General features: G+C 59.4%; 1 protein-coding gene across 3 annotated transcripts in view; it reads right to left on the minus strand.

Moving 5' to 3' along the window:
* The window catches only part of LOC133751826 (SEC14-like protein 4), a 28,443-nt gene extending 10,965 nt beyond the window's left edge, over window positions 1–17,478 (minus strand). Inside the window, exons 1-12 of one of the 3 annotated variants that reach the window (XM_062181970.1) lie at window positions 17,376–17,478; window positions 15,051–15,126; window positions 10,314–10,357; window positions 9,982–10,041; window positions 9,665–9,853; window positions 8,802–8,897; window positions 8,609–8,669; window positions 8,159–8,242; window positions 7,548–7,654; window positions 7,332–7,471; window positions 7,078–7,247; window positions 6,637–6,862 (exon numbers count right to left, since the gene is read on the minus strand). In XM_062181970.1, coding sequence (XP_062037954.1) covers window positions 6,744–6,862; window positions 7,078–7,247; window positions 7,332–7,471; window positions 7,548–7,654; window positions 8,159–8,242; window positions 8,609–8,669; window positions 8,802–8,897; window positions 9,665–9,853; window positions 9,982–10,041; window positions 10,314–10,357; window positions 15,051–15,126; window positions 17,376–17,429 — 1,200 coding nt within the window. In that variant the 5' untranslated portion in view covers window positions 17,430–17,478 and the 3' untranslated portion in view covers window positions 6,637–6,743. Of the gene's footprint in view, window positions 1–643; window positions 732–6,636; window positions 6,863–7,077; window positions 7,248–7,331; window positions 7,472–7,547; window positions 7,655–8,158; window positions 8,243–8,608; window positions 8,670–8,801; window positions 8,898–9,664; window positions 9,854–9,981; window positions 10,042–10,313; window positions 10,358–13,135; window positions 13,263–15,050; window positions 15,127–17,375 lie in introns of those variants that run through there. The other 2 variants (XM_062181972.1, XM_062181971.1) reach the window with 2 other exon arrangements.
* Between the last annotated feature and the right edge of the window lie 3,980 nt (window positions 17,479–21,458).

Consider the following 21,458-nt stretch of genomic DNA (forward strand, 5'->3'; position numbering starts at 1 on the left):
GCATCAGTCAGGCCTGAGGTTGCCAGAGTGGGCAGCGGCTGTGACCTCCCCTTCCCCCACACTTGAAGTCAGTTTCCAGTCCCAGCCATTGGGGACCACCCTGTGTGGCTGCGACTCCCAAGGCAGGATGGGGTCCCCAATGCCGGGGGCCATGCCAATCCCAGCTGCAGCCTGGGAGTTTTGTGTCTCAAAAAAAAAAAAAAAAAAAAAAAAAAAAGAAAGAAAGAAAGAAAAAAAAGAGCTGTAGGGAGCAGGCTTGGGCCCTAAGGACCCATAGAGCCACACAGAGAAACCAAGCTAACCAAAGTCGCCATCTGGGCACAAGGTCTGGGATGTGCCTGTTCAGGGCCACCCAGCGGCTGATGGGAGCGCCATCCCCAGTCCCCGGCGCTGGGAACAAGGGCCAGGTCCCGGCGGTGGCCAACGTGGCTGCAGTCGGTGGCACAGCCACCCAGGAGATGGCTCCCGGCCCCTGTGAGCTCAGCACCTGGGCACCTGGCCAGAGGGCAGGGCAGAGACGGGCCGGGCTGGAGTAGGGGGTAGGGGGTGGCATCCTGACCACAGTGGGTCCCAGCCGGGTTGGCAAGGCTCTGGCTGCTCGGGTCCCTGCCCAGACCTCCCTGCCGCCGGCCCTGTCCCTCACCTTGGTCAGCGCCTCCTGCTGCGCGGGGCTCAGGTCCCCGACTCGGCCGCTCATGGTGCTTGGGCCAGCGGAGAGGCGCGGGGTGCGGCTGGGTGCGGGATGCGTCTGGCTGCCCAGGCTTGGCTGCGCCTGCTTTTGGCCTGGTGGAGCCAGAGGTTGGCCCGCCCCACCCGCCCGGTCTCAGCCCCCTGTGTGGGGGAGGGGGGTAGGTGAGGTGGGAGGGGGCGGAGGGGTGACCCAGTCGCTCAGCACACCCTACTTGGGGCGGGCAGGTGACCTGGCCACAGCCCACTCCCGGAGTCCAGGCCAGCCAGCGGCCTCCGTCCATCTCCAGACCTGGTCACTCCAAAGGCTCCTTCCTGTTCCCAGGTGACCGGGGACATGGGAGTGGTGCGTAGAGGACACCTCGGGTGTGTCCTGGCACACAAAATAATAAAGCTGGCCCAACCCTCTCCACCCAGGGGGCGCCCAGGCTGCCTCCCCTGGCCTTGACCTCAGGCTGGACCCGGTGAACTTGGAATGCTGGCAGCCTTTTCCGCAGGGTCAGGATTGGTTTTGCTGACGCCTCCCTCGCGTGCCCGGGGAAGGCGGCCTTTTCCTAACTGTTGTTATTGAGGCTACTGCCTAGGGGTGGCGGTCAGGGAGGGCCCAGGTGGCCGGCTCCAGGCTGGGTCCCATCCCTGCTGAAGGTCAAGGAGTGGGAGACGACCGAGTGGCGACAGCCCAGGGACACCACCCAGCAGCGGGCAAGGTGAGACAACGCATCGGCTTTCCAGAAGTTCCCAGAGCAGCAGGTGGGAGTGCAGGGCAAGGGGGCGGGCCCACACTAGCCCCCTGCCCCCCCCCCCCCAGATGCAGGGGCCAGGCCCCTTGCTGGGCAGCCTGGATGAAGAGTCACCACCAGGGGGCACGGAGGGGGAGGGGCTGCCAGTGCAAACCCAAACCACATTTCAGGGCCTTAGCACGGGAGAGAGATTTCCCCGCGGACAGTTGTACATGAGTGGGCACCCTGTGGAAACAACATTGGTGGTCTGTATAAACATAAAACGTTAATTGTACCCAAGGGCTGGCGCTGTGGCACAGTGGGTTAAACCTGCCACCTGCCACTCCGGCATCCCCATATGGGCACCAGCTCGAGTCCTGCCTGCTCCATCTCCAGCTTGATGAACCTGGGCGACAGACAGAAGGTGGCCCAAGTGCTCGGGCCCTGCACCCCATGGGAGACCAGGAGAAGCACCTGGCTCCTGGCTTTGGATTGGCGCGGTATGCTGGCTGCAACACACAGGCTGCGGCAGCCACTGGAGGGTGAACCAACGGCAAAGGAAGACCTTTCTCTCTGTCTCTCTCTCACTGTCCACTCTGCCTGTCAAAAAAAAAAAAATACCAAGTGGTGCAGGTGCTTTTGCATAGCAGGCTAAGCAGGGAAAGCATTAGAAGATGGCCCAAGTGCTTGCGCCCCTGCACCCACATGGGAGACCCAGAAGAAAATTCTGGCTTCGAATTTGCTCAGTTCCAGCTGTTGCAGCCATTTGGGGAGTAAACCAGTGGATGGAAGACCTTTCATTCTCTGCCTACCTTCTCTCTCTCTCTCTCTCTCTCTGTAACTCTACTTCTCAAATAAATAACTAAATTTTTTTTTTTTTAAAAGATAAGGCCAGGCCGGCTCCCTGGCTCAATAGGCTAATCCTCCGCCTTCGGCGCCAGTACCCTGAGTTCTAGTCCCGGTTGGGGCGCCGGACTCTATCCCGGTTGCCCCTCTTCCAGGCCAGCTCTCTGCTGTGGCCCGGGAGTGCAGTGGAGGATGGCCCAGGAGCTTGGGCCCTGCACCCACATGGGAGACCAGAGGAAGGTGCCTGGCTCCTGGCTTCGGATCAGCGTGGTGCGCTGGCCAAGCGCGCCAACCGCGGCGGCCATTGTGGGGTGAACCAACGGAAATGGTAGACCTTTCTCTCTGTCTCTCTCTCTCTCTCACTGTCCACTCTGCCTGTGAAAGAAAGAAAGAAAGAAAGAAAGAAAGAAAGAAAGAAAGAAAGAAAGAAAGAAAGAAAGAAAGAGGTAAGGCCAGGCTCCATGGTCAGCTAAGAAAGGCACATCCCAGCAATGAGACAGGAACAGGTGGGGACGCCTACCAGACACGTCCTGACAAAGGGGCCGTGAGGGCGCACACACGGGGAGAAGCCCACACAGAGGGTTCATTTGCCCGTGGTGTCGCCAATAACAGACTCACCAGGAGCCGCTCAGGGGGAAGCTTTGCCTGTGAGAGGTTCAGGGACAACGGGAAGGTGGAGTCCCTGAGGGCAGTTTGCCAAGGTGGTTTTGTTTTGTTTTCCAGTGTTACAGGGAAGGAGGAGAGACACATCTCCTACCCGCCGGTTCACCCTCCAAGTGGCTGCAACAGCCAGGGCTGGGCCAGCGGAAGCCAGGAGCCTGAAATTCAATCTGGTGTCCCACGCGGGTGGCATCCCCGGCTGCCTCCCAGGTGTGCCTTAGCAGGGAGTGGAACGGGAGGCAGAATGGCGGGGACTCGAAGCTGGGGGCATCCCAATGCTGTTGGCTGTGGACGACGTTGTCCTGGACCCGTGGACGCCAGTGGTTTGGGGACCACGGGAGCCTGCTTGCCCATGGTGGGCCCCTTCCAAGTTCCTGCTCTCTCTTGGCCCCTCCTGGCCAGAGAATGAGAAGCAGGCCAGCCATGATGCTGTTGGTGAGGTATGCCACCCGCACCCCACAGGGCATGGCCCACTCACTCGCGGCTTACCCGCCAACCTCCCAGGTGCTCCCCAAATTCCTGCCCTCATTGCCCACAGGTGCCCTGCCGCTGCCCTACTTCCAACCCCTGACCTGGGACTGCGGCCAGGCCTGCGGGAGGAGGCTCTGCTGGCTCCGCGCCCACGGTGTGGCAGCCCCGGCCCATCCCTGCACACTTCACAGCAGGACCGATGTCACAGGACGTCCCTACAAGACACAGGGCCTGGCTGGGTGATGCCGGGTGAGGGTGGAGGTGCCTGCCTGACACAGGTGCCCAGGGCGAGGTGGCCTCAGCCCTGGGCCTGCCTGGGGGGTAGAGACTGGGCTACAGGTGACTGGGGCGAGGTGTGCCTTTGGCTGCTCCCATCAACAGCAGGTGAAAGGTGGGGCCACACCTGCTATACTACCCCCCCCCCCCCGGGAAGGAAGATGGCCACAGAGCCTGAGAGAGGCAGAGGGCTTAGCCACAGGAGGCCTCACGGTCCGCCACAAACCCCACCCCGAGGACAGGCGTGGAGCCTGAGGCCACACTGGGGTTTCTGTCTTTCTTCTGCACAAAACCCAGGAGGCCCCTGGCTCTTCCCAAGCTCCAGAGCAGCAGCAGGTGGGAAATATTGGGGCTGTCAGACTCCTCTGGCTGCTCCTGCTACCCCAGGGCCTTTGCACATGCCGTTCCTGCCTCACCTAACGCCCTTCCTTCACACACACACACACACGCACGCACACACACCCCGCCCCACGCTACCTAGTCAGCAACCCCTCATCGCTCTGGCCCGCAGTGAGACGTTCACACAGAGCCCCGCTCCTTGCTCTGGGCAGACATGGCTGCCTTCATTGCGGGGCCCAGGAAGGCGTGCGTCGTATTTGCGGTGCTCCATGTTGTGGGCGTGTCCCCAGGCTGCTCACGTGAACACTGAACTTCAGGACCCGGGAAGAGGCCCAAGCCAAGGTTTGGACCCTTGTCCAACTAACTGCACCCAAGGCTTGCACTACCTGTTGTCCCAGACAGAATGTTCTAGTAACAGTCTAAGCCGGAGCACTGGACTTTTTTTTTTTTTTTTAAGATTTGTTGATTTGAAAGGCAGAATGACAGAGAGAGGGGAAAGATGGAGGGAGATCTCCTATCTGCCGGTTCACTCCCTAAATGACCACAGCCACCTGGGGCTGTGCCAGGAGCCAGGAGCTTCTCCCGGGTCTCCCACGTGGGTGGCAGGGGCCCAGCACGTGCCGCTGTCCCAGGCACACGAGCAGGGAGCTGGCTCAGACGCACGGCAGCAGGGACTTGACTGGCGGTCTGACACGGGACGCCAGCATACAAGCCTCAGCCTAACCTGCTGCAGCGCTGCGCCCGCCCCAGGATGTGGCTCCTGAGCTGCGCTCTAAGGCGGGAATGGAAGAAGATGTTCTATGTGGAAGCGATGGCACGAGGAACCTCACAGAGGGGAGATGGAGGAAAGATGCCGGGGCAGGGGCTCAGACAGGGGCGGTCAGGTCCCCAGGGAATTCCGGCAATGCTGGGGGTGTTGGGTGATGCTCTCTCTGTAGTCGGGAGCCGTGGGAGGTTTTAGAGGGAGAGGTCAGAGGGATTCCACCGAGCCAGGAAGATGACCCTGGGCCCCGTGTGAAGCAGGTCGCGGGGACACCGCTCCCAAGGCTCCAGCAAGGTCCGTGATGGGCCTGGGGCAGGACGTCCAAGACGCCAAAGTGAGCAGGACCCTGTGCTACACGGAGCCCTGGCTGCAAAGCCACTCCATGACCACCCAGGCCAGCTGCTGCTCCGAGCATGCTCTAAGGAGTTCAGCCTCACTGGTGAATTACAAATTCATTACACCTGTTTCTTTAGAGCACTTCCTATACCACTGATGATAGCACAAGCGGTGGTGGGCCTATACGATACCACCAGGGGGCAGTGTTGTAGCACGGTGGGTATGCGGCTGACTGCAATGCCTGCATCCTATATGGGGGCCGGTTCGAATCCCAGATGCTGCACTTCTGATCCAGCTGTTAATGCTAAGTCCTTGGGCCCCTGCTACCCACGTGGAGACCCAGAAGAAGCTCCAGGCTCCTGGCTCGGATTGGCTCAGCTCTGGCCGTTGAGGCCATTTGGGGAGTGAATCAGTGCATGGAAGATCTCTCTTCTCTCCCTTTCTGCTCCTGTCTCTGTCACTCTGCCTTTCAAATAGATAAATACATTTTAAAATCAGCAGCTTGCACGGAGACCCAGGGAGTCTGCCAGTTCACCCTCAGATCCTGTGACACCAGCAGGGGAAAAGCAGGTGCACCCAAGACGGAGACCAAAACTCTTTCTCGATGGCTTCTCTGTGAGCCTTGGCCGCTTGCTGGGTAGCTGGATTAATCTGGGCCGCTATTCTCCGTGTCCTGATGCATTGACCTCTGGGCTCTTGGTGACCATGGAGGGACCACGTCTTCCAGGTTAGCCAGTTCTTGGAGATGGTCACTCGCAGGCAGCATTGTCAGTGCAAACCAACTGATTATAAAGCCACAGTCCAACCACCTGCTTTATTAAATCTCACAGGGCCAGGGACCCAACAGGTAGGGCAGCCCGTGTGCTCCGATCTCCTGTGACTGTCACAACCCAAGCCTGCCACCTGCCTTGCCTGGCCCTGCCCACGACCCTGGCCCTGAGTTCTCCCACTCCCTCCACCCCAGGGTCCGGTACAGCCCTTCCTCTTGGGAACTGTGAGTATCAAACTCTCTCTTCAACATCAATCATTTCCTGACCTGCCGGCCTTATCACGTGTCAGGTGTTCCATCAACACACTGCACTTTAGTTTTTAAATGTTCATTTATTCATTTGAAAGGCAGAGAGGGAGAGCCAGACGGACAGAGGATTGTCCATCTGCTCGTCCACTCCCAGAGGCCCACAACAGCTGGGGCTGGGCCAGGCCCAAGCGGGGAGCCTGGAACTCCAGCAGGGTCTCCCACACAGGTGGCCGGGGCCAAGCACTTGAGCCATCACGAGCCAGCTCCCTGGGTCACCCTGGCAGGGACCGCCATGGGACACAGGTGTCTCAAGGAGTCCCTTAACTGCTGTGCCGCACGCTCGCCACGACGCCATATCCTGGAATAGTAACTCGCTTCTTGGTCTTGGTGCATAGGAAAAGGCCTGGGGTTTTTCACTGAGCTGGAGGTGGCTGGAGGTGACATGGGGACAGAGTGTGTTGCTTCTGTGTGGCAGGAGCAGGCCAGCTGTGCCAGACAGGCTGTGACGTGCTGTTGGAGGGAAGCCCAGGTTGCAGCTTGTCCGGCTTCCGTCCCAGTGGCCCAGGATGTGCTGTCTCAGTCCCCAGGGAGAGATGTGGCCCCTGGAGAGCTGTGGAGGCCGCAGGGTTCACCTAGAATGTTCCTCCGTCTTCTCCAGGAGCGTTTGGTCTGGGAGCAGCACCTCCACGGTGTAGCTGACGTGTTTCGAGTGAACCAGGCTGAAGGTGTTGTCAAACTTCAGGACATCTGGGGTACAGGACAGACATTCGGACAGGAGCCCCTCCCCCACCCCAGCCCTGGGCCCCTCCCTGCCTGGTGGGTGGTCAGGGTTTTGGAGCCACTGATTCAGCTCCAATTGTGCGTCCTGGAGGCGGTGGCCACCACCCGGCGGGTCCTGGCTGCACGTTGAGGAACCCTCCTCCCACCCCAAGTCCAGGCGGGGCTCCCCCGACAACACTCACACACGCCGGCCTCCGCACAGGTGAGGCTCCCGTCCTCGGGCACCAGGTGGGCGTTGTAGTGCTGGCTGGGCAGCACCTCCGTCATCTCCCCTGCCCGCTGCCGCTCCCCCATCTTGGTCTTGAGGAAGACCCCGAAGCCGATGTCCCCGCCGTCCGATGCAAACTGCCACCTGCAGGTGACGGAGCCCCATTGACGCCCCCTGCCTGGGGGGCAGCACCCCACCCCCACCCCCACCCCGGGCAGGTGCGCCCACCTCAGCACACAGCCTGGGAAGAGGATCTCGTTCTCCACCTGCTGGGAGGAGCCGCGGCCCACGGACACCGTGTGCTCGTACTGCAGCTTCACCTGCTGGTGCCTGTAGTAGCTCTTGGGCACCTCGCCCCCGTACTTGATCTGCGGGTGGGGGCGGGTGAGCCATGGACCACGCTGTTTGCCCGCCAGCCCCTGCCCCGCGTTTGGGTCCCTGTACCTTGGTCAGGCACTTGGGGTTGCCGTCGGGGTCGGTCATGGTCCCCCCAAACACCGCGGGCAGCTGGTCGGGGCTGATGAACTTGTGCAGCTCCTGCTTCCAGTTGTCTGCATGGGTGGGGGGTGACAGAGGGGTCTCCGAGGGGGCTCGGGAGGTGGGGGCCGACAGAGGGCGGGGCTGGCTGAGCCGGGAGCTGTCCTGGATCTGGTGCTGAGCTGGCCACGGTTCCAGCGCCCCGTTGTCTGGGGAACGGAAGCCGAGCGGCTCTGTGTCTGGTCCCTTCCTGCGCTGGCCGGTTCCTCTGCCCCCTCTCGCTGCTCCTCCAGACCCTGCCCATCCCTGATCCAGTTGTCTGTGTAGGGGACAGTGGGGGGGGGGTCTCCGAGGTGGCTCAGAGGGCAGGGGTGGCTGATCCCAGGGAGGGGACCTGGGCTGCGACCCCCAGGAGACCCAAAGAGCTCTCTGTGGTTCTCAGGCTGTGGTCTAGGAGCCAGGGCCTTGCCCTTGTGTGCTGGAGCTGACGGGACCAGAGCACAGGGCATAAGCCAGGGAGAAACAGGGCCTCGCTGACCTCTGCTCGCCGGGCAGCGCCGGGAGGCCACGTCACTCACCTCCCAGGATCACCATCTTCCTGCGTGTGTCCTCACTCATGAACGACTTGACCAAGTTGAAGGCCACGGGGAACAGCCTGGGGGCTGCAACACAGGAGACCCCTTGGGGAGCTGGACCAGAGGGGATGTGGGTGTGTGGAAGCCACGGCCAAGGGCGTGCGTGCGACGGATCCGGATTCTGCATTCCAGGCTGTGTGGCTTTCAGCCCGGGACTCACCCTCTCTGTGTCTTATTGCCGTTGGCTGGAAAACAGACGGAAGCATGTGTGTGCAACACAGTGCCTTTAACAAATGGTTCTCTCGCCCTGAGCCCAGGTGTAAGGGGCTGGGCATGAGCTGGCTCCAGCCTCAGCCAACTTGGATCCCTGCTGAGAAGCCCTGAACTTGATGGCTGAGGCTGTCTGTCCCCCAGTCCTGCCTTCCCCAGGAGGTCTCCCAGCCGGGGGCTCACCTCGGATCACAATTAAGTTCTTCAGCGTCTCGGGGTAGTTAGCGTCCAGGATGGCGAAGAACTGTGGAGTCAAATAAGGGTGCTGCTGGCCGTGCTTGGTCCCCCCCCCCCAGTTTCTGTGGGCACCTCCCCGTTGGTCCGGGATGGCCCGGGAGCTGCCGTGTTGCAGCCACGGGTCAGCTGCCCGCCTCACCTGCTGGTACACCTCCACAGCTGGCTTCCACAGGTGCCTCAGGCCCAGCCCCTCCATGTCAAACACCATCAGCACCATCTCGATCTTTCTGCCCAGCTGCACAGGACAGAGCAGGGCTGGCGGTCAGGCGGCGGCTCCAGCAAGGAGACCCTGACCGCAGAGACCCCCTCCCCATTCCCCCTGCCACCCCACATTCTCTCACAGCCCAAAGTGTCCTCCAAATGGACCCCATGTGAGGGCCGAGGAGACTCAGCTGAGCCTTGCACACACTGTGTGTGCATTCGTGGTGCGCACACGTGTTCACTCCACATCATTGCCTTGAGTGGATGAACTACAGAATTGAAGACTTTACGCGTGAGGCATCTTTTAAAATTATATTACTTGGGGCCACGCTTTGTGGCATAGCAGGTAAAGCCACCATTGCAGGGTGGCATTCCGTATGGGCACCAGTTCAAGTCTCGGCTGCTCCACTTCCCATCCTACTCTCTGCTATGGCCTGGGAAAGCAGTAGAAGATGCCACAAGTCCTTGGGCCCCTGCACCCACATGAGGGATCTGGAAGAAGCTCCTGGCTCCTGACTTTGGACCTGCCCAGTTCCGGCCGCTGGATCCATTTGGGGAGTGCACCTGTGGATGAAGACCTCTCTCTGTGTCTCTCCCTGTCTGTAACTCTGCCTTTAAGTAAATAAATAGATTTTAAAAATAAATAAATCTTAATAAAATAAAAAAGAGGTGGAGCTATGGGTGGGGGAGGTTCCTGGGGGCGTTGTCTTAGGAAGGAATTAAGTATTTCTCTGGAGGTCCCGCTAGGTCAACCAGGCAGCCCTGAACCCACCCCCACCCCCGCCCCGCCAGGGCACAAACCTTCTGGCTCTGCCGCTCACACTCCCGCCGCAGGAGCTCACAGGCTTTGATGCGCTTGCGCACCAGCTCCTGCTTGGAGGCCGACAGGAGGAGGCCCTTGGGGTCCAGGGTGCCGATGATGTCAAACCACACGGGGCAGCCTTCGTAGTCGTAGCCGCACAGGCCACCCGAGTCGTACAGCTGGACCACCTGTGCACGTGGGGTGTCGGGGGGTGACTCAAAGCAGCGCCCCAGGCCGTGTCCCTGCCCCGTCCCAGGGGTGTGTGGCGGGGAGGACGTGGGCATCGGGGGCCTCGGGGATGCCACGGGGCCCTCACCTCCAAGGGCTGCCATGTGAGGATGTTGTCCAGGTCCTGTTGCTTCCGGAACTCCACGTGCTGTGAGACACGGTGCAGGCTGAAGACTCGGTGGCCTCTGGGGGCACCTGGGTCACCAGGCCAGGTCCCTCTGCCCACAGCCACCAAGATCGCTCCAGCGGCCCCGCCAGGCTCCATCACAGGGCCCGGGGTGGGGAGAGGAGGACGGATAGGAGAGAGAGCGAGTCTGGGGCAGAAAGGGCTCCACAGGACCCAGCGAGAGCCCCCGCCCTTCGTGGCTCCTCCCCAGGGCCGGTGGGCAGGAGGCAGGACGCCAGGGAGCCGGGCCTCACCTTCCGGAGCATGTCCTGGGATTTCTGCAGGTCAAAGTTTCGGGCTGCAAGAACAAGAGGAGGCCAGGAAGGAGAGGCTGGAGGCCGGCTCTGGGTGAGCCGTGCCCGGAGCTCACGAGACGGGAGCGAGGGGTCCCAGCCTCCTCCCACCACGCCAGGAACACTTGGGGTTCTAGAAATACTTTTGAAACCAAGGATGTTGAATCTTCTAGAAAATTCTGGAGGGACCTCCACTTTAGTTTCTGGGGCCTTTTTTTTTTTTTTTTTTTTTTTTTGACAGGCAGAGTGGACAGTGAGAGAGAGAGACAGAGAGAAAGGTCTTCCTTCTGTTGGTTCACCCTCCAATGGCCACACCAGCCGGTGCGCTGCGCCAATCCAAAGCCAGGAGCCAGGTGCTTCTCCTGGTCTCCCATGCGGGTGCAGGGCCCAAGCACTTGGGCCATCCTCCACTGTACTCCCGGGCCACAGCGGAGAGTTAGACTGGAAGAGGAGGAACCGGGACAGAACCGGCGCCCCCACCGGAATTAGAACCTGGGGTGCCGGCGCGGTGGCTCACTAGGCTAATATGCGCCTACGGCGTCGGCCTTTTAAAACCCTTCTAGGAACCGGTGCTGTGGTGTAGTGGGCTAAGCTTCTGCCTGTAATGGTGGTATCACATATGGACGCCAGTTCAAGTCTTGGCTGCTCCTCTTCCAATCCAGCTCTCTGCTATGGCCTGGGAAAGCAGTAGAGGATGGCCCAAGTGCTTGGGCCCCTGCACCCACGTGGGAGACCTGGAAGAAGCTCCTGGCTCCTGGCTCCTGGCTTCAGCCTGCTTCAACGCTATATGTTGCAGCCATTTGGGGAGTGAACCAGTGGATAGAAGACTTCTCTCTCATTCTCTCTCTCTCTCTCTCTCTCGCTCTCTCTCTCTGTAACTCTGCCTTTCAAATTAATAAAATAAACATTATTTTTTAAAGAAAGCAATGCCATGGCTACTGGGTCACTGAGGAGTTTGCCATTCGTGGAGCTGCAGTGAGAGACGTGGTTAGAGCTCTCCAAAGGAGGAGCCTGAGACGCTCTCCCTGACCACGGGCCACCTCCAGGAAGAACCACCAGCTCAGCCTTGATTATCTCCTGTGACCAGGAGCTCACGACCTCTGCAGGTGACCCACTGCCTCCCTCAGCAGCTTGGACGGAGCCCAAGGCCATCTCATAGTGATGCCAGCCCTGTTGTCAGAGGTCGCGTAAGTACACAGAGCCTCTTGTCACTGAGGGAGCTGTGCAAAAATCTGAGGACAAGGCATCAAGTTCACCGCCTGCTCTTGTCTCCAGTCTATAACACCATCTTCTAGGGACCAGCGTCATAGCACATCGGGGTAAGACACCACGTGTGTGGAATGCCGGTTCAAGTCCTGGCTACTCCACTTCCGGCCCAGCCCTCTGCTAATGTGCCTGGAAAAGCAGTGGGAAATGGCCCAAGTGCTTGGGCCCCTGCTCTCATGTGCAAAACCTGGATGTAGTTCATGGCTCCCAGCTTGGGCCTGGCCCAGCCCCAGCCATTGTAGCCATTTGGGGAGTGAACCAATGGATGGAAGATGAACCCAGGCACTCTGATATGCAACACGAACATCTCAACCAGTGTCGTAACCACTAGGTCAAACACCCAACTCCATTGAGAGATTTTAAGATTCTTAGGGCTGGCATTGTGGCGTAGTAGGGTAAACTTCTGCCTGCAGTGCCGACAACCCATATGGCCGCCGGTTTAAGTCCTGTCTGCTCCACTTCCAAACTAACCCCCTGCTAATGGCCTGGGAAAGCAGCAGAGGATGGCCCAAGTGCTTGGGCCCCTAAGCCATGTAGGAGACCTGGAAGAAGCTCCTGGCTGCTGGCTTTGGACCCAACCAATTCTGGCTGTTGTGGCTATCTGGGAGTGATCCAGTGGATGGAAGCTCTCTCTCTGTGTCTGTCTCTCCCTCTCTCTCAGTAACTCTGTCTTTAATAAATACACCCCCCGAAAAAAAAGATTCCTTTTTTTTAATGTACAGAACTTGTGTGTTATAAATTAAATTTTTAGGTATTTTATGAGCTTTTCTATTTTTGAATGGTATCTAATTTTTCATTTCATTTCACAGTTAGGTATAATTGCATAGAGAAATATGATTGATTTTTGTGTCTGGCAATATTGCTGAATGTTCTCTCTCTCTCTTTTTAAGTTTATTCTAGAAGTTTTCACCCTCCCTTTTTGGGGAAGATTTATTTATTTTAAGATTTCTTTATTTTATTTGAAAGGCAGAGTTACAGAGATAGAGAGAGAGAGAGAGAGAGAGAGAGAGAGAGAGAGATTTCCTCCACTGGTTCACTCCCCAGAGGGCTGCAATGGCTAGAGCCGTGCAGGCCAAAGCCAGGAGCTTTTTCTTTTGCTTTCTTTTTCTTTTCCGTACCATTTCAATGTCTTGAACATTTCTTGGGGCCGGCGCTATGGCAAATCAGGTTAAGGCTCTGCCTGCGGTACCTGCATCCCAATGGGTGCCTGTCTGAATCCCTGCTGCTGGTTCAAGCGGCTGCTCCACTTCTGATCCTGCTCTGTGCTATGGCCTGGGAAGGACTAGGAGATGGTCCAAGTGCTTGGGGCCTGCACGGACACAGGAGACCCGGAAGAAGCCCCTGGCTCCTGGCTTCGGATCAGCCCATCTCTGGCCATTGCAGTCATTTGGGGAATGCATCAGAGAGAGGAAGACCTCTTACTGTGTCTCTACTTCTGAAAGTGGCCTCTCAAATAAATAAATCCTTAAAAAATATTTAGGGGGCCACTGCTATGGTGTAGTGGGTAAAGCTGCTACCTGCAGTGCCGGCATCCCATATGGGCTCTGGTTTGATCCCAACTGCTCCTCTTCCAATCCAGCTCTCTGCCATGGCCTGGGAGGGCAGTGGAAGATGGCCCAAGTCCTTGGGCTCTTGCATCCATATGGGAGACCCGGAAGAAGAACCTGGCTTTGGATCCGCCCAGCTCTGGCTGTTACAGCCACTTGGAGAGTGAACCAGCAGATGGAAGCCCTCTGTCTCTGGCTCTGCCTCTCTGTAACTCTGACTTTCAAATAAATAAATGAATCTTAAAAAAAAAAAAAAAAAACCATGGCCGGCGCTGCGGCTCACTAGGCTAATCCTCCGCCTTGCGGCGCCAGCACACCGGGTTCTAGTCCCGGTCGGGGCACCGATCCTGTCCCGGTGGCCCCTCTTCCAGGCCAGCTCTCTGCTGTGGCCAGGGCGTGCAGTGGAGGATGGCCCAAGTGCTTGGGCCCTGCACCCCATGGGAGACCAGGAGAAGCACCTGGCTCCTGCCATCGGATCAGCGCGGTGCGCCGGCGGCAGGGCGCCGGCTGCGGCGGCCATTGGAGGGTGAACCAACGGCAAAGGAAGACCTTTCTCTCTGTCTCTCTCTCTCACTGTCCACTCTGCCTGTCAAAAAACAAAAAAAAACAAAAAACCTATTTTTGTCTCTTGAGGTTTCTTCTTGCTGGATTTGGCTTTTTAGTTTTTTCAAGGAATATATTGATTTTTTAATTTTCAAATGCATTAAGGTTCAAATATTCTTTTATGAGTCTCTAAAAATGATCTCTGGGTATCTATAGGATATTTTTACTTTAAAAACATTTTTTTAACATTTATTTTCATTTTTTTTGAAAGGCAAAGAGACACAGAGAGATCTTCCTTCCACTGGTTCAACCCCTAAATGTCCACAACTCTAGGGTTGGGCCGAAGGGAAGTCAGGGGCTGGGGCTCTGATCCAGGTCTCCCACAAGGGGGCAGGAACCCAAGTCCCCAGAGGACATATTCAACTGAGCCAATGTCCACCCAGCAGGCTATTTCTCTGTGGAGAACCAGGGTGTGGCTCCTCATCCTATAGACTACAGTGCTGATGAGATGCCAGGGTAGATTTCAGTAGCACCTACTACGTGCTGGGCTGTGGGTACCAGGGCAGGCACAGTCCCCGCCCTCTTGCACCTGGGATGCAGACAGAGCCACGTGGGGGAGGGGAGGCCTTCAGCAGGAGGCAGGGAAGCTCCTTGGTGTCAGGCCTGAGGGAGGAGCTTCCTTGAAGTCCACCCCGGGGGGCGGGGGGGGGTCTGCGTGGCACAGCAGAGAAATCCTGCTGAGACCCCCGCCCCCATCTTGGAGTGCCTGGCTCCGGTCTCAGCTCCACTTCCGAATCTGGTTTGGTGCTGGTGCAGCCCCTGGGAGGCAGCAGCTGGGGGTACAAGTGGTTGGGTCCCTGCCACCCATGCAGGGAACCTGGGCCCAGCCCAGATGTTCTGGGACTTGGGGAGCAAGCCAGTGGGTGAAAGACCTCCCCCTGTCTGTCTGTCTGCCTGCCGGCCTGCCTGTCTGTCTCCCTGCAGGGACTTGAGTGGGGCCCTCCCATATGGGTTGCAGGCCTCCCAAGCAGCAAATGTCCCATCCCTTTTGCTCCAGCTCCTGGAAGTCCCTTCCTGTCTGACTCCAGGCCTGGCCAGGCCACGCCCACACCTCCCTGGTGTGAACACTGAGCTCATATCCATGCTATGCCTCATCCCATTGTGCAGATGCACAAACTGAGGCTCGGCGGGAGGTTTCTGCCAGCAGACAGGGGAGCGCCCATGCTGTCCCAAGCCTTGTTCTTTACTCCTCTGGGGCACTGTTCCCGACATTGTCCGTCCCCTCCCCTGGTACTCGTCTTCCCCGCCTCCCTCTCTCCTTGCCTCCCCCCACCAGCCTCACCTCGAAGCCAGCGCAGGAGAAAGTCGTCATCAGAGTTTGGCAGGGCGGGCAGCAGGTCCTGCAGATTCTCCCTGAACTACGGGGGGACACGGTGGTCAGAGGCCCCTCCCCCATCAACTGCCAGACAGCCCTCCCTAGGGACCCTGCGGGGTCAGGGGTGCGCGGTTAGCAGCTGCTGCCCCATTGCTATTCCATCTGGGAGCGGGGGGCCCTCCAGCCCACCCTGAGAGGAAAAGGTGGGGCCTCCTCCACCTCCGGGTGTGCTCTGCACCCCAAGACTCTCATTCTGCAAGACTGAGGGGGCTTGGTTGCGACCCCTTGGTGAGTCTCGTGCAGGCCAGCCACGCTGCTTCAGGAATACTGTCCCCGTCCCCGTCCCCGTCCTGCTGCAGCGGGAGGGTCAGGTTCAGACGCAGGTTACTTAAACCTCTCCCAGCCTCAGTTTCCTCATCTGAGAAATGGGGAAATGATACACTCGTGCCCATCAGGCAGGCCTGGCTGTGAGCAGGTGCCCGATAAACGTGGGCACTGTTCAACACACGAGGACGGCCTGGAGCCCTGGACAGGGGGGCCCTCGTGGGGAAAAGCAGGGGCAGAGATCAGCAGAGAGGGTCCACGACGGGGGCGGGAGCCGCATCAGACCCTCTGCTGGGGACAAGCACAGAGGGCGGGCCGGGCACGGGGGCGCCTTCTCCTCTCGGCGGAGTCTGGGGACGCCACTGGGATCCTGAGTCTGAGAGAGAGGAGACCCCACTTCCGGAACCACCGACGTCAAGGGCTGAGTCTGGAAGATTCCAACGTGGGACCAGAAACAGGTGGGGGCGGCCTGGGACGGCGTCTCCGTGCTCTGAATCCCCGGGGGAGGCTTCACATAAGCCTGCGTTCCCATGTTGTTTGCACAACTGAAAATGAACCATCAGTTGCAACATCTCCGGTGTTAATGAGTAACAGCAGCTTCCAGAACGATCTGGACAGGCACTGGGCTGGGCTCCCGAGGGGGCCAGAGGGGACACTGTCCCCCGAGACCCCGGGACTCAGCCCCTCCAGGCTCCTGGCTTCCATCGTTTGAGCCTGAGACAGGAGGGGCCGAGGTCACGCGTCTGCTTTACAGATCGGGAAACTGAGGCTGGGGCAAGGTCCTGGGGGGAACCACTCTTTTTTCACTCTGGGGTGGGCACCCAGGGTTGTGCACGGGAGAGAAATGCCACCGAGCAGGTGCTCCAGCCACCTGGAGATTCACCCTAGGGTGCGGCTCGGGGAAAGCCACAGGCAGCAGTGTGGTGGGAGGTGTTCAGAACCAGACTCCAGGAGAATCTAGAAGGAGACCACTGTCCTGATCCCTGGGACCATGGGTACTTGCCCCCCACTTCTAATTCTTCCCCCCCCCCCCCCAGGAAACGATGTCACTGTCATAACTCACCCTCAAAGGCCAGGTGTCCAGTTTCACCCAAGGCTTCCCTGAAGGCATCAGCCATGGGAAGTGGGGGAGGGGAGGCTCACCAGGGGACCCCCTCCCCTTCCCTAGGAGACCTGTCATTGAAGACCCCTCCTTGCCTTGGGGGCCCTTGCTGTCCCCTGTGGGGCCCTCCCCCATCCTGGGACCGCTGTCCTCCTCCAAGATCCTCCTCCCCGACCTGGGAGACCCCCTCCTCCCCTGGGAATTCCGTCAGGGTCCTCATTCCCCAGGGAAGCCCCAGGGGTCTTCAGCTGCCAGAGTGGGTGGGGGCTGTGACCTCCCCTTCCCCCACACTTGAAGTCAGTTTCCAGTCCCAGCCATTGGGGGCCACCTAGTGTGGCTGCGACTCCCAAGACAGGATGGGGTCCTCAATGCCGGTGGACCATGACACTCCAAGCTGCAGCCTGGAAGTTTTGTGTCTCAAAAAATCAATCAATCAATCAATCAATCAATCGATAAAGGAGATGTAGGGAGCAGGCTTGGGCCCTAAAGACCCACAGAGCCACACAGAGAAACCAAGCTAACCAAAGTCGCCATCTGGGCACAAGGTCTGGGATCTGCCTGTTCAGGGCCGCCCAGCGGCTGATGGGAGCGCCATCCCCAGTCCCCGGCGCTGGGAACAAGGGCCAGGTCCCGGCGGTGGCCAGCGTGGCCGCATTTGTCAGCACAGCTGCCCAGGAGAGCACTCTGGGCAGCTGTGAGCCCAGCACCTGCGTGCCAGGCTGGCCCGAGGGCAGGGCAAAGGGGCGCCGGGCTGGGAGAGGGGGAGGGGGTGGCATCCTGACCACAGAGGGTCCCAGCCGGGTTGGCAAGGCTCTGGCTGCTCGGGTCCCTGCCCAGACCTCCCCGCCGCCGGCCCTGTCCCCCACCTTGGTCAGCGCCTCCTGCTGTGCGGGGCTCAGGTCCCCGACTCGGCCACTCATGGTGCTTGGGCCAGCGGAGAGGCGTGGGGTGCGGCTGGGTGCGGGATGCATCTGCCTTCCTGGGCTCAGCACCTGTTTTTGGCCTGGTGGAGCCAGAGGTTGGCCCGCCCCACCCGCCCGGTTCTTGGCTACCCTGGGCGGGGAGAGGAGGAGGGGTGACCCAGTCGCTCAGCACACCCTACTTGGGGCCGGCAGGTGACCTGGCCACAGCCCACTCCCGGAGTCCAGGCCAGCCAGCGGCCTCCGTCTGCCTCCAGACCTGGTCACTCCAAAGGCTCCTTCCTGTTCCCAGGTGACCCCGGACATGGGAGCTGTGCTTAGAGGACACCTCGGGTGTGTCCTGCCACACAAAATAATAAAGCTGGCCCAACCCTCTCCACCCAGGGGGCGCCCAGGCTGCCTCCCCTGGCCTTGACCTCAGGCTGGACCCGGTGAACTTGGAATGCTGGCAGCCTTTCCCGCAGGGTCTGGATTGGTTTTGCTGACGCCTCCCTCGCGTGCCCGGGGAAGGCGGCCTTTTCCTAACTGTTGTTATTGAGGCTACTACTGCCTAGGGGTGGCGGTCAGGGAGGGCCCAGGTGGCCGGCTCCAGGCTGGGTCCCATCCCTGCTGAAGGTCAAGGAGTGGGAGGCAACCGAGTGGCGACAGCCCAGGGACACCACCCAGCAGCGGGCAAGGTGAGACAACGCATCGGCTTTCCAGAAGTTCCCAGAGCAGCAGGTGGGAGTGCAGGGCAAGGGGGCGGGCCCACAGTAGCCCCCTGCCCCCCCCCCAGATGCAGGGGCCAGGCCCCACGCTGGGCAGCCTGGATGAAGAGTCACCACCAGGGGGCACGGAGGGGGAGGGGCTGCCAGTGCAAACCCAAACCACATTTCAGGGCCTTAGCACGGGAGAGAGATTTCCCCGTGGACAGTTGTACACGAGTGGGCACCCTGTGGAAACAACATTTGTGCTCTGTATAAACAAAACGTTAATTGTACCCAAGGGCTGGCGCTGTGGCACAGTGGGTTAAACCTGCCACCTGCCACTCTGGCATCCCCATATGGGCACCAGCTCGAGTCCTGCCTGCTCCATCTCCACCATGATACGCCTGGGAAACCTGCAGAAGATGGCCCAAGTGCTGGGGCCCCTGCACTCACATGGGAGACCTGGAAGAAGCTCCTGGCTCCTGGCTTCAGCCAGGTCAAGCCCTGGCTGTTGTGGCCATTTGGGGAGTGAACCAGAGGATGAAAGTTCTCTCTCTCTCTCTCTCTCTCTCTCTCTCTCTCTCTCTCTGTATCTCTGCCTTTCAAAGAAATGAATCTTTAAAAAAAACCAGTTGGGGCTCCAGAAGCCTGTGGGTAGAGCAGGAACACCTGCCGCTGAAGTGCCGGTACCACATAGCAGATGCAGCTTTGAGCCTCAGCTCCCCCACTAACGACCCAGCTCCCCGCTGAGGCTCCTGGTAGGCGGTGGGTGCTGGGTCAATCACACGAGTCCCTCCACCCTCCGCTGCGTTCCCAGGCGCATTAGCAGGACGTGGATTGGAAGTGGAGCAGCCAGGACTGAACAGGTGCTCAGTCGGATACCAGCGTTGCAGGTGGCGGCTTAACCCCCTGCGCCCAGCACCGCCCTGACTGCTCACATCGTGACGGCTCCATAAGCTCCGTGTGATGCTAAGAGCTGGATTTAAATGTTCACAACTCTCTTGTTGAAATCCTAATTCCCAGGACCTCCAAATACGAGCTTCCTTGCACGAAGAGTCATTGCAGATGTAATTAGTTAAGATAAGACCAAGTGGGGGCCGGCTCTGCGGCTCACTAGGCTAATCCTCCGCCTGCGGCGCCAGAACCCCGGGTTCTAGTCCTGATCGGGGCACCGGATTCTGTCCCGGTTGCCCCTCTTCCAGGCCAGCTCTCTGCTGTGGCCAGGGAGTGCAGTGGAGGATGGCCCAAGTGCTTGGGCCCTGTACCTGCATGGGAGACCAGGAGAGGCACCTGGCTCCTGGCTTTGGATCAGCGTGGTGTGCCAGCTGCAGCTCGCTGGCCACAGCGGCCATTGGAGGGTGAACGAACGGCAAAAGGAAGACCTTTCTCTCTGTCTCCCTCTCACTGTCTACTCTGCCTGTCAAAAAAAAAGGAAAAAAAAAGAAAGAAAGAAAGAAAGAAAGACAAAGGTAAGGCCAGGCTCCATGGTCAGCTAAGAAAGGCACATCCCAGCAATGAGACAGGAACAGGTGGGGACGCCTACCAGACACGTCCTGACAAAGGGGCCGTGAGGGCGCACACACGGGGAGAAGCCCACACAGAGGGTTCATTCGCCCACGGTGTCGCCAATAACCAGACTCACCAGGAGCCACTCAGGGGGAAGCTTTGCCTGTGAGAGGTTCAGGAGACAACGGGAAGGTGGAGTCCCTGAGGGCAGTTTGCCAAGGTGGTTTTGTTTTGTTTTCCAGTGTTACAGGGAAGGAGGAGAGACACATCTCCTACCCGCCGGTTCACCCTCCAAGTGGCTGCAACAGCCAGGGCTGGGCCAGCGGAAGCCAGGAGCCTGAAATTCAATCTGGTGTCCCACGCGGGTGGCATCCCCGGCTGCCTCCCAGGTGCGCCTTAGCAGGGAGTGGAACGGGAGGCAGAATGGCGGGGACTCGAAGCTGGGGGCATCCCAGTGCTGTTGGCCATGGACGACTTTGTCCTGGACCCATGGACGCCAGCGGTTTGGGGAGCACGGGAGCCTGCTCGCCCGTGGTGGGCCCCTTTCCAAGCTCCTGCTCTCTCTTGGCCCCTCCTGGCCCGAGAGCTGAGAAGCAGGCCAGCCATGATGCTGTTGGTGAGGTATGCCACCCGCACCCCACAGGGCATGGCCCACTCACTCGCGGCTTACCCGCCAACCTCCCAGGTGCTCCCCAAATTCCTGCCCTCATTGCCCACAGGTGCCCTGCCGGCTGCCCTACTTCCAACCCCTGACCTGGGACTGCGGCCAGGCCTGCGGGAGGAGGCTCTGCTGGCTCCGCCCCCACGGTGTGGTAGCCCCGGCCCCTCCCTGCACACTTCACAGCAGGACCGATGTCACAGGACGTCCCTCCAAGACACAGGGCCTGGCTGGGTGACGCCGGGTGAGGGTGGAGGTGCCTGCCTGACACAGGTGCCCAGGGCGAGGTGGCCTCAGCCCTGGGCCTGCCTGGCGGGTGGAGACTGGGCTACAGGTGACTGGGGCGAGGTGTGCCTTTGGCTGCTCCCATCAACAGCAGGTGAAAGGTGGGGCCACACCTGCTCTACCCCCAGGAAGAAAGATGGCCTCAGAGCCCCAGAGAGGCAGAGGGCTGAACAACGGGAATCCTCACCGACTGCCAGAAACCCCACCCCGCGGAGCCCAGAGGCCACACTGGGGTTTCCATCTTTCTTCTGCTGCAAAACTCAGGAGGCCCCGGGTGAAGCGGGATGTGGGGACACCGCTCCCAAGGCTCCAGCAAGGGTCCGTGGTGGGCCTGAGGCAGGACGTCCAAGGCGCCTACAGAGAGCAGGGACTCTGCTACAGCCCAGCCCTGGCTGCACACCCACCCCAGGACCATCCAGGCCAGCTGCTGCTCTGAGCATGCTCTAAGGAGTTCAGCCTCACTGGTGAATTACAAATTCATTACACCTGTTTCTTTAGAGCACTTCCTATACCACTGATGATAGCACAAGCGGTGGTGGGCCTATACGATACCACCAGGGGGCAGTGTTGTAGCACGGTGGGTATGCGGCTGACTGCAATGCCTGCATCCTATATGGGGGCCGGTTCGAATCCCAGATGCTGCACTTCTGATTCAGCTGTTAATGCTAAGTCCTTGGGCCCCTGCTACCCACGTGGAGACCCAGAAGAAGCTCCAGGCTCCTGGCTCGGATTGGCTCAGCTCTGGCCGTTGAGGCCATTTGGGGAGTGAATCAGTGCATGGAAGATCTCTCTTCTCTCCCTTTCTGCTCCTGTCTCTGTCACTCTGCCTTTCAAATAGATAAATACATTTTAAAATCAGCAGCTTGCACGGAGACCCAGGGAGTCTGCCAGTTC

Source organism: Lepus europaeus, chromosome 23 (genome assembly GCF_033115175.1).
Source record: "Lepus europaeus isolate LE1 chromosome 23, mLepTim1.pri, whole genome shotgun sequence".
In the NCBI taxonomy this organism is placed as follows: Eukaryota; Metazoa; Chordata; class Mammalia; order Lagomorpha; family Leporidae; genus Lepus; species Lepus europaeus.